Genomic DNA, 13,012 nt, shown 5'->3' on the forward strand with positions numbered 1-13,012 from the left:
GTTTAGACCCAGCTCCCAACCCAACTTTGAGAATAGATTAACGGCGATATTTTTTTTTATCGCGCGATAAGAGTTTCACGTTAACGCAGCACGTTAACGCCGATAACGGCCCACCACTAATATTAAATATATAATAAATACAAAAATATTGACTAATAATCTTGCAAATAATGTGGTGCAATTTTATTTATATTGTGCAATATTTTTGTTTTTAAATATAAAAATATTGATTGTAAATTAAGTGGTGTGTTGCAACTATTTATATTTCATATATATTTTAGTTTTCTTGACACTAAACATAAAACATTGGCTGGTGTGGTGAAATTAAATTTAAATTCTATATATATTTAATTTTAATCCACTAAATGTAAAATAAGTGGCTTTAAATAATCTGCCATGCTGCGACAGCATTGATATTTTATATATGTTTTAGTTTTCTTTTTAAAAACCTAATAAACCTATTTCCACCATAATTAACTTTTTGTGAAATAAAAGTGTCAATAAATGTTTAAAGGTTCTTTATGGAGTCTAAATGCTAATAAAGATTTTTTTTTTTAAATCAAAGTTATGCCATAAAATGGAATAAAACATAATATTGTGCACTATTATCCTATGTGGCTAATCAAGTGAGTGACTAAAAGTTGATGCATCAGACAGAATGTGAAATATAGCTGACTGTGTGTTTGTGTTTGTGTTTGTGTAAAGCTAGAGGAAGATCTCTATGAGCGTTCAGGGACTTGTAAAAACTCTCGTGTGTGTTTAGAGGTAAATTGGGGCTTTTCTAATCAATACAGCAGTTGAAAAGTCAATATTCCAATTATAGAGCAGAACAACACAGCGTGAGCGGAAGCCCAGCGAGTGCTAGTTCGACATCACACGATTATCTAATCCAGAACCAGAACACTTACCCAGAATGCCTCACAATCACACTCAGTGTGCATATTCCAAACTAACTTAGGTGACAGTCGTGGCTTTTATTTGGTATCATGTCGCCGGTAACATTAAACGTGGACGCCGAGCTTTAACGAACGCTTGACATCAGCACTTGTTCGTCTGATTCAGAGCCATTCGTGCTCCGTAAACTGAGCCTGATTGATTTCCTCTGGAACATTTCAGAGGATTTCCAATTAATAAGGCGAGTCTGGAGACTCCTGTGAGACGTGGCCATAAACGCTGAGAGAGATATTAAAGCAGGACAGAGAGATATTAGAGTGAGACCGATATCAGAGAGGATGAAGGGGAAAGTAACTGAGAAAGTCATTATGGGAGATCCAGAGGGCTTTAACAGAACATCACCATCAGACCACAGAGACACACACCAGCAGGAAACGGTGGAAACTTCACCTCATCACTTTGTTTTAATTTGCAAAAATTAAATATTATATCAAGTTTACTTAAAATAGCTTTTAATGCACAGTAAATTGTTGCTTTTATTGAAATTAAATACACTTTTGTCTTCGTCCTGGCCTTTTTGTACATAAAATACTGGGACATTTTTCCTTTTATGAATAATTATTTCTAGGCTTTTTGACCACATGGTGCTTGAAGTTGAAGTTTCTTGTACATTTTTATTTTTACATTTTATTATATTTACACACATTTTAAGCTTAACTTCACTTTGGAAAGAAAAAGTGATAATCACAATATTTTTACACAATTTTTTTTGTCACTAAATTCAGAAACACTGACTGTAGATAATGTGGAGTAGTGCAAATAAATGTATATTCTATATGTATTTTATTTAATATTTAATTTTGACTGTAACTAATGAGGTGTGTGGCAATGTTATTTATATTTAACACATTTTTAAATTTTAGCCACTAAATGTAAAAATATTGGCTAAATAATGAGGTATGGTGCAATTTTATTTATATTTTACAAATATTTATTTGCCACTAAATGTAAAAATATTGACTAAATAAAGAGGTTTGGTGCAATTTTGTTTATATTTTATAAATATTTATTTTTCGTGGCACCAAAAATAAAAATATTGATTGTAAATAATGAGGTGTGTGTCAATTTTATTTATATTTTATAAATATACATTTTTTTGCCACTAAATGTAAAAATATTGACTTTAAATAATTAGGTATGGTGCAATTTTATTTATATTTTATAAGTATATTTTTTTAAATGTTCTATTATTTTCTATTTATTTTTCTTGCCACTAAATATAAAAATATTGACTAAAAAATTAGGTATGCATTTTTATTTATATCTTGCCGCTGAATATAAAATATTGACTGAAGATAATGTGGAATTGTGCAATTTTATTTACATTTTTTACATATATTTAATTTTCTGGCCACTAAATGTAAAAATATTGACTGTTAATAATGAGGTACGTGGCAATTTTATTTATATTTAACTTTTTTTGCCTCTAAATGTAAAAATATTGCATGTAGATGTGGAGTATTGCAATTATATTTATATTTTACAAATATTTATTTTTCTTGCTGCCAAATATAAAAATATTGACTGTAGATAATGTGGAGTAGTGCAATTATATTTATATTTTATATATATTTAATTTTCTAGCCACTAAATGTAACAATATTGACTGTTAATAATGAGGTACGTGGCCATTTTTATTTATATTTAACTTTTTTTGCTACTAAATGTACAAATATTGCCTGTAGATGTGGAGTATTGCAATTATATTTATATTTTATAAATATTTAATTTTTGCCACTAAATGTAAAAATATTGAGGTATGGTGCATTTTTGGTTTGTTACTAAATATAAAAATATAAAAAATAACCAGCATTTTTAAAGACACTCCGTGGTTGTTTCTTACTTATTTTAACTTGTGCCTTTTTTTTTTTTTTTTTACAAAATGTAAAATTGCTTTGGATAAAAGCATCTCCTAAATGCATAAATGTAAACAATGTGGTGTGGTGCAATTTATATTTTACATTATTTTTCTTGCAACTAAATACAAAAATATTTAGTGCAATAATATTTATATTTACAATATAATATAGTTAGGGAACTGTTATGGGTTGTTCATTTTTTATTATTAAATTGCAGAGATTTTGAAGCACAAATGGCACCGTTTCCTGCGAGCGAGGATGAAGACGGATGAGCGGTTGGAAGACGAGCGCGAGGGTCACGTGTTACCTGGCTATGACAAACAGCACACAACTGACACCCAAGCAAGCCAGTAGAATATACATCCAGATATCAGGGGACAGAGGGTTGAGGAAGGAGAAGACGCCGGGGTTGGTGCCGTTGGGTTTGCGGTACAGGATGCTGATGCCCAGGGTCATGAAGGGTTTGGAGAAGTCAATCACCTTCTCTCGCACGTATGTGATGGTCAGCGGAGCCACAGCCAGGTCTGCTTTCTGTCAATCACCAACACAACAGACCAATCAGGAGAGAGAGATCCGTCAGGTGACACTTGACTAAAAGATTCAAATGAATCACTTTGTCAATTCTGAATCATTTGTGACACTCCTTTACACTGTAAACTGAACAAGTTAGTTAACTCTCTGGTTGTGTGATTCCTGTCACACCTTTCATGTTCCCAAACAACTGCTTATTCCTTTATCCAAAATTAGGCAGCTCGTTGTTTCTCACACCAGTGTGCTTTAATGTTTAATCGGGAAGTTTGCTTTTAAATGCTTTTATTTTGTACAAAATTGCAAAAAGTCACAAAAAGTTCACACACGGTGTTCCCGGGTCAAAAATGACCGGATTCCAAACAACTGCTTGTAAATCTGTCATTTTGCTATATTATCACCAAATATTGGATTTAATCTTTTTGTCAACTTGTTTTCTTTTATTTAGGACTGGTTTTGTGTTTCTATTTGCATCTAAGTAATCTTAGGCCTCATTTATCTGAAAGTCGGTACCTCATTTTTTGAGTGAAAAAAGCATTTTTTTATGAATAATTTTCACAATATGAGACAAAAAATAATGAAAATTTGCAGTGTTTCTCACACTAGTGTGCTTTAATGTTAAATTAGGAAGTTTGCTTTTGAATGCTTTTATTTTGTACAAAATTGCAAAAAGTCACACTTGTTGTGTGTCCCCGGGTCAAAAATGACCGGACTCCAAACAACTGCTTATAAATCTGGCATTTTGCTATATTATCACCAAATATTGGATTCAACTTTTTTGTCAACTTGTTTTCTTTCATTTAGGACTGGTTTTGTGTTTCTATTTGCATCTGATTAATCGTAGACCTCGTTTATCCAAAGTATAGGTACCTTGTTTTTGAGTAAAAAACTCACATTTTTTATGAATAATTTTCACAATATGAGACAAAAAATAATGAAAATTTGCAGTGTTTCTCACACTAGTGTGCTTTAATGTTAAATTAGGAAGTTTGCTTTTGAATGCTTTTATTTTGTACAAAATTGCAAAAAGTCACACTTGTTGTGTGTCCCCGGGTCAAAAATGACCGGACTCCAAACAACTGCTTATAAATCTGGCATTTTGCTATATTATCACCAAATATTGGATTCAACTTTTTTGTCAACTTGTTTTCTTTCATTTAGGACTGGTTTTGTGTTTCTATTTGCATCTGATTAATCGTAGACCTCGTTTATCCAAAGTATAGGTACCTTGTTTTTGAGTAAAAAACTCACATTTTTTATGAATAATTTTCACAATATTACACAAAAAATAATGAAAATTTGCAGTGTTTCTCACACTAGTGTGCTTTAATGTTAAATTAGGAAGTTTGCTTTTGAATGCTTTTATTTTGTACAAAATTGCAAAAAGTCACACTTGTTGTGTCCCCGGGTCAAAAATGACCGGACTCCAAACAACTGCTTATAAATCTGGCATTTTGCTATATTATCACCAAATATTGGATTCAATCTTTTTGTCAACTTGTTTTCTTTTATTTAGGACTGGTTTTGTTTTTCTATTTGCATCTGAGTAATCGTAGGCCTCGTTTATCCAAAAGTATAGGTACCTTGTTTTTGAGTAAAAAACTCACATTTTTTATGAATAATTTTCACAATATTAAACAAAAAATAATACAATTGTGCAGTGTTTATCACACCAGTGTGCTTTAATATTTAATCAGTAAGTTTGCATTCAAATGCTTTTATTTTGTACAAAATTGCAAAAAGTCACACTTGTTGTGTCCCCGGGTCAAAAATGACCGGACTCCAAACAACTGCTTATAAATCTGGCATTTTGCTATATTATCACCAAATATTGGATTCAATCTTTTTGTCAACTTGTTTTCTTTTATTTAGGACTGGTTTTGTTTTTCTATTTGCATCTGAGTAATCGTAGGCCTCGTTTATCCAAAAGTATAGGTACCTTGTTTTTGAGTAAAAAACTCACATTTTTTATGAATAATTTTCACAATATTAAACAAAAAATAATACAATTGTGCAGTGTTTATCACACCAGTGTGCTTTAATATTTAATCAGTAAGTTTGCATTCAAATGCTTTTATTTTGTACAAAATTGCAAAAAGTCACACTTGTTGTGTCCCCGGGTCAAAAATGACCGGACTCCAAACAACTGCTTATAAATCTGGCATTTTGCTATATTATCACCAAATATTGGATTCAACTTTTTTGTCAACTTGTTTTCTTTCATTTAGGACTGGTTTTGTGTTTCTATTTGCATCTGATTAATCGTAGACCTCGTTTATCCAAAGTATAGGTACCTTGTTTTTGAGTAAAAAACTCACATTTTTTATGAATAATTTTCACAATATTAAACAAAAAATAATACAATTGTGCAGTGTTTATCACACCAGTGTGCTTTAATATTTAATCAGTAAGTTTGCATTCAAATGCTTTTATTTTGTACAAAATTGCAAAAAGTCACACTTGTTGTGTCCCCGGGTCATTTTTGACCCGGGGACACCACAAGTGAGACTAGATGAAATAAAACCCACAAAAAAATGAATTTTTAAAAAAAAATATCTGAGAAGTACTTATACCCCATGTAAATAAAGTCAGGAAGTTTGAGTCCAATGTGATAACATTAACTAGTATTTTCAGGAAAAAGAAAATCTTGGGTCAATTTGACCCGAACACAAGCAGAGGGTTAAACATGTTTTGATATTGATAATGCAGAAGCGTTTAGTTGACTTGAATATATTTCTGTCGTAAGGCAGCAGGTTTCAGATGTGGTTGATGAAGGTGAAGAGCGCTGAGTTTAGCAGCAGCGTGTGAGATCAAACCAAACGCAGTCGATTCGTGTCGCACGCCTGAGAATCTGATCATTAATTCATGTCGCGCACGTCGGGTCGAGTTCTTACACACGAACAAGCTCAGATACAGCGTTCCTTAATAAGACCTCCGGAGATTTGCGGCCATTACCGAATCTCCCAGAATCCCAGACTGCCTCTTGCAGACAAAACCACTTCAGCGTTTCTATCAGACGAGTACAGTTTAGAGGAGTGACAGCAGATTTACTCAAGACACCATGTAATACTACAAATGTTTACTAGCGTTATCATGAACTAAGTCCTTTAAAAAATATTTTGAAAGAAAACATAAACTGATGCTCAAAAGTTTGGGATCAGTAAGATTTTTAATGTTTTTAAAGACATTTCTTATGCTCATCGAGGCTGTGTTTATTTTATCAAAAATACTGAAATTTTTTTATTATTGTTAAATATTATTTCAGTTTAAAATAACAGATTTCTATGTGAATATATTTTAAAATGTAATTTATTTCTGTGATCAAAGCTGTATTTTCAGCATCATTACTGCAGTCTTCAGTGTCACATGATCCTTCACAAATCATTCTAATGATTTATTATCAATGTTGAAAACAGCTGTGATGCTTAATATTTTGTTGGAAACTGCTACTTTTTTCCCAGTATTCCTTAATAAATACAAAGTTTAAAAGAACGGCATTTATTTAAAATAGAAAGGTTTTCTAATAATATACAGTAAATACTGTATATACAATACTGTTCAAAAGTTGAAAAATTCAGCTTTGTATCAAATGAATAAATTATATTTTAAAGTATATTAAAGTAAAAAAACATTATTTTATATTTTAATAACATTTTGCAATGTTTAGTTTTTTTTCTGTATTTTTGATCAAATAAATGCAATCTTGATGAGCACAAGAGACTTCTTTAAAAAACAAGTCTTACTGATCCCAAACTTTTGGGCGGCAGTGTATTTTAGATTTACATAAAATATTAGATGAAAAACTAGCTAAATTTGTGCTTAAAAGTGAAAAACGCTGGAAATAACTAAAACTGAACTAAAAATAAAAATGAATAAATAATAAAAACGACAGAAACATAACAAAAATGACTAAAGATTAAACTAGAATTAAAGTAAAAAAAAAAAATTAAATAAATAAAAGCTAATTCAAACAATGTTTAAAAAATATAATCAATATAATTCACAAAATAAAAAATAAATATTAGATAAAAAAAAACAAACAAACAAAAAAATAGCTTAAATTAAAAATAAAAATTAAAAAAATAAAAGCTAATTCAAAATAAAAACATTAAAAAATACTAAAAATTAAACAAAGAAAACTGAAAATATAACAATAAAAGATAACTTAAAATAAAAAGACATAAATACTAAAACTTTAACAAAAAATAAAATCAAAACTGAAAATATAAGAATAAAGGCTAATTAAAAATAAAAATGCATAAATTAAATCAAACAAAAAATAAAATGAAAACTGAAAATCTAAAAATAAAAGCTAATTTAAAATAAAAACACATAAGCAGTACTAAAAATAAAAAACTAAAATGAAAACTGAAAGTATAAAAATAAAAGCTAATTTAAAATAAAAACATAAAAATACTACAAAGTAAAAAACAAACAAAATGAAAACTGAAAATATACAAATAAAAGCTAATAATAAAATACAAAAAATTAAACAAAAAAAGTAACCTTAAAAATAAAAAATAAAAGCAAAAGCTAATTTAAAATAAAATCTCTTAGAAAATACTAAAAATGAAACAAAAAAGAAATTGAAAACTGAAAATATAAAAATTAAAGCTAATTTAAAATAAAAACACATAAGCAGTACTAAAAATAAACTAAAATGAAAACTGAAAGTATAAAAATAAAAGCTAATTTAAAATAAAAACATAAAAATACTACAAAGTAAAAAACAAACAAAATGAAAACTGAAAATATACAAATAAAAGCTAATAATAAAATACAAAAAAATAGACAAAAAAGTAACATTAAAAATAAAAAATAAAAGTAAAAGCTCATTTAAAATAAAAACGTATAGAAAATACTAAAAATGAAACAAAGTAAATGAAAACTGAAAATATAAAAATGAAAGCTAATTTAAAATCTGAAATACTCACGTGGTCCATGAGTTCGCGCACCATGCCGTTCCACTGGCCCGTACTCTCCTCAAACGCCCCGTATTTGCCGTCCTCCACTAATCGGATCTCGTAACGGAAGCCCAGGATTCCCGAAAGCTCCCGCAGCAGATCCACGCAGAATCCCTCGAAGCGGTCGTTACCGTACAGAGGTTTATCGGACTTCTTAAACATAACGTACGGCTCCTCCTGAGACAGACCGAACAGACAGAAAATCTCAGAAGATGCAAAACAGACCAATTTCATGTCATTGTGTTTATTATTCAGTGGATTTGCAGAATATAACTAAAAATATAAATAAAATATAACGCAAATATTAAATAATCTACAAAAGTTTGTAATTACATAATTTTCTTTTTTAGGTAATTTATTGTCTTTCAAATAATTAATAAATAATTCTCTTATTAGAAATAACAAAGTATAGTGTAATTTTATATTTTATAAATATTTACTTTTCTTGCTAATAAATATAAAAATATTGACAGCACATAATAAGGGATGGTGCAATTTTCTTTTTATTTTTATATATATTTAATTTTCTTGCATCCAAATATAAAAATATTGACTAAATAATGAGATATGGCACAATTTTATTTATATTTTATGAATATTTCTTTCCCTTGCCACCGCATATTGTGTGTGGCATTTTATATTTTACAAATACTTAATTTTTGGCACTAAATGTAAAAATATTGACTTAAAATAATAGGGTATATGGTGCCTTTTTTTGTTACTAAATATAAACATTTTTTTAATGTATTATCTTTTAAATAATTAATAAATAATTGTCTTTCAATTTTTTTTTATTTTCAAATAATAATACTGTTCTTTAAAATACTTTTTAAATAAAAAAAATGCTTGAAAAAAAAACTAAAAATGAAAAACTTAAACTTGAAATAAAATAAATTGTATTTATTGGAAATAAATAAAAACTTAGTTTAAAATAAAGTTAATACATAGAAATATTAATATTTATTATAATAAAATAAATAATAAGTATACTAAACATTAAACTAAAATGAACTAAACAAAATAAAATAAATTAAATGAAAACTGAAAATATAAAAATAAAAGCTTATTTAAAATAAAAACACAAAAAATACTAAAAATAAAATGAAAATCTAAAATTAAAAAGCTAATTAGGGCCCGAGCACTGCAGTGCGAGGACCCTACTGGAATTGCTCCGTTTATTCTTCTTCTTCTTCTTCTTCTCCAAAATGAAAAGTCTTTTTGAGGGATATGGTTTTCAGAAGTGGTTGTGGCAAAATAGCTCGATAGCGCCACCTTTACACGTTCAGCGGTGTGTGCTTTCAGCTGTGATTCACGTACATGCACAAAAATCGGTACACACATGTAACACACCAGTACCTACAAAAAAGCCTCTTGGAGCTAAATTCGATACCCAACAGGAAGTCCGTTATATTGAATTTCCTGTACAGTTTTTGTGCAGTTTTTTTCCATTTTCAGGCCTCGTACTTTAACAAACTCCTCCTACAGTTTTTATCCGATCATCTTCAAATTTGCTGAGTGTCATCATAAGGCCTTTGCGATGCTAAATTGCAAAAATCTAGAGTTTTCGTTGAGGGGCGTGTTCGTGGCCGCCTGACAAATTTCAACGTGCCGCTATGAAAAAGGAAGTTGCTGTAAGTCAGGCAAACAATGTCTGATCTGCCTCAAACTTCACATGTTTGATAACAGTCCGGTCCTGAACACACGTCAGTGCCCATATTCAGTTATAGTCATAGCGCCACCTGCTGATAACAGGAAGTGACATGTTTTATACTGTTGTGGATGCCTAGCAACATTTTAAAAATATCAACAACTGTTAAATAGGGTAGCAACATGCTAGAAACATGCTATAACATGTTAACAACATTTAGATAATATGCTAAAGCATACTAATAATACAATGAAACAGGAAGTTACTGTAACTCATGCATACAATGTCCAATTTGCCCCAAGCTTAATATTCAACATGCTACAAACATAGTTAAACATGCTAGCAACATTTAGCTAATATGCTAAAGTTATACACATAGCGCCACCAGCTGGCAGTAAGAAGTCTGGCACATCTAAATGACTTTAACATATTCCTTCTAAATGTACTATATTAATCGGCGGTGAGCCCGAGTGTGAGGGCCCGCCCATCGCTGCTTGCAGCTTTAATTTAATTTAATATAATTTAATATAATTTATTTTATTAATAAAAAACACTTGGAAAAAAAAACTAAAATACTTAAAACTTAATTTTAAATAAAATTAATAAATAAAAATATTAGTATTTATTATAATAAAATAAATAATACAAATAATAATAAAAATAAACTGAGTTTTAAATTTAAAATTTAAACCCCCAAAAAATGTAATTGTAATTTTTGGGTGAAATATTTTAATATTATAAAAGTGCAGCATCTCTGTTCCTTAAAAAAAAAACAATCACAAAAAACTAACTAAAATAATTTGAAGCACTAAAATTACTAACTAGAAATAAATAACTAAAACTGAAATAAAAACTGAACCTAAATAAAAGTATTAAAAATAGCAATAAAATTAAAAATGACAAAAACACAAAAAGTTACTAAAAATTAAGCTACAATTAATTCAACAAAAAATATTGTGTGTGTGAGAGAGAGTGTGTGTGTGTGTGTGTGTGTGTGTGTGTGTGTGTGTGTGTGAGAGAGTGTGTGTGTGTGTGTGTGTGTGTGTGTGTGTGTGAGAGAGTGTGTGTGTGTGTGTGTGTGTGTGTGTGTGTGTGTGTGTGTGTGTGTGTGTGTGTGAGTGTGTGTGTGTGTGTGTGTGTGTGTGTGTGTGTGTGTGTGTGTGTGTGTGTGTGTGTGTGTGTGTGTGTGTGTGTGTGTGTGTGTGTGTGTGTGTGTGTGTGTGTGTGTGTGTGTGTGTGTGTGTGTGTGTGTGAGAGAGTGTGTGTGTGTGTGTGTGTGTGTGTGTGTGTGTGTGTGTGTGTGTGTGTGTGTGTGTGTGTGTGTGTGTGTGTGTGTGTGTGTGTGTGTGTGTGTGTGTGTGTGTGTGTGTGTGTGTGTGTGTGTGTGTGTGTGTGTGTGTGTGTGTGTGTGTGTGTGTGTGTGTGTGTGTGTGTGTGTGTGTGTGTGTGTGTGTGTGTGTGTGTGTGTGTGTGTGTGTGTGTGTGTGTGTGTGTGTGTGTGTGTTTACCAGTATGGTGGAGACACGCAGTGATTTGTTGGAGAGTGAGTCTGTGATGTTGGTGATTTTACTCTTGTGATTCTCGCTCATGTTGAGTCCCCGTGGAGGATCCCACGTCCCGATCTGTGCACAAAACACACACACACATGATGGATGAACTCACACACACACACACACACACACACACACACACACACACACTCACACTCACACACACACACACACACACACTCACACGCCTGAATCACACACACCTTCTCGAGTCCGTTCTCTTTGAGACTGATCACGTCCAGGTCAAAGTCTGTCCTCAAGCCGTTGGTTTTGTTGAAAAGGATTCGACCCGTCAGTCCGTCCCATGATGCCTGCGGACACAAACACAGACGCATTTACAGACGTCACATTTACACGCCATTCACGCTTATTCTCCACACTACTACTGACGATCAGAGCAGAAATAACACAATCGAAATCATTCCATAAAACACTCGTAAATCTAATTCTGCAAATCCATCAGAGAGATCCTGTCACTTTTATTCTGGAGCTGTAAAACCTTTTTTTTTTAATTCTTAAATCACAGAATGGCAATTTTATTTTTCATTTTTAATTTTTTTTTAAATATATATTTTATAAATATATTAAATATTTTAATGTTGAATTATATTATATTATATATTATATTATAAATATTTAATATGTCCTGCATGGTCCAACATCCAACATTGTTTCAGTAAAAAATATGACAATATAAGAAAAGCAAAATTGCATTTGTAAAACATACTAAATAAATTAATAATATTTAATATATGTTTAAATAAACTAATATTATCTAATATCAATATTAATTAAATTTTATTAATTATTTTAAAAATATTAAAATAACACTGGTGCTCTCTGTAACCATGATGAGCATTCACAAGGGTTGTTATAATTAACTAAAATTAAAGCTGAAATAAAATAAAAAAATAAATATTAGATAAACAATTTATGAAATTTACAAATAGAATTGAAGCACTGGAATTACTAACTGGAACTAAATAACTTAGCTAATTTAAAATAAAAACACAAAAAATACAAAAAATTAAACAAAAATAAAATAAAACTTAAAATATAAAACAAGTCATTCAAAATAAAAACACATAAAAAATACTACAAATTAAACAAAAAGCAAAATGAAAACTGAAAATATACAAATAAATATCAATATAAAATACATAAATACCAAAAATTAAACAAAAAAGTAAAATTAAAACTAAAACTATAAAAATAAAAGCTCATTTTAAATAAAAAAATAAAACACAAAACACTGGTCCAACATTTTTCAATAAAAATATGACAATATAGGAAAGCAAAATTGCATTTGTAAAACAAACTAAATAAATTAATAATATTTAATATATATTAAAATAAACAATAGTATTATCTAATATAAATATTAATTAAACAATATTATAATATTAATAAATAATATTTAAAAGCTAATTAATAAATTAAAATGCATAACATAAATATTAGAAATTAGGAATCATTTTTTTTAGGACAAATCTATAGTATCTGATAATT

The 13,012-nt window shown here is 29.7% G+C and overlaps 1 protein-coding gene across 1 annotated transcript in view; it reads right to left on the reverse strand.

Moving 5' to 3' along the window:
• Positions 1-13,012, reverse strand: part of LOC141333405 (glutamate receptor ionotropic, kainate 2-like) — a 59,242-nt gene that overhangs the window by 12,816 nt on the left and 33,414 nt on the right. The window contains exons 6-9 of the mRNA XM_073838390.1: positions 11,707-11,814; positions 11,462-11,575; positions 8,276-8,482; positions 3,121-3,344 (exon numbers count right to left, since the gene is read on the reverse strand). Coding sequence (XP_073694491.1) covers positions 3,121-3,344; positions 8,276-8,482; positions 11,462-11,575; positions 11,707-11,814 — 653 coding nt within the window. The remainder of the gene's footprint in view (positions 1-3,120; positions 3,345-8,275; positions 8,483-11,461; positions 11,576-11,706; positions 11,815-13,012) is intronic.

The sequence above is a fragment of the Garra rufa genome, chromosome 4 (genome assembly GCF_049309525.1).
Source record: "Garra rufa chromosome 4, GarRuf1.0, whole genome shotgun sequence".
NCBI classification, from domain to species: domain Eukaryota; kingdom Metazoa; phylum Chordata; class Actinopteri; order Cypriniformes; family Cyprinidae; genus Garra; species Garra rufa.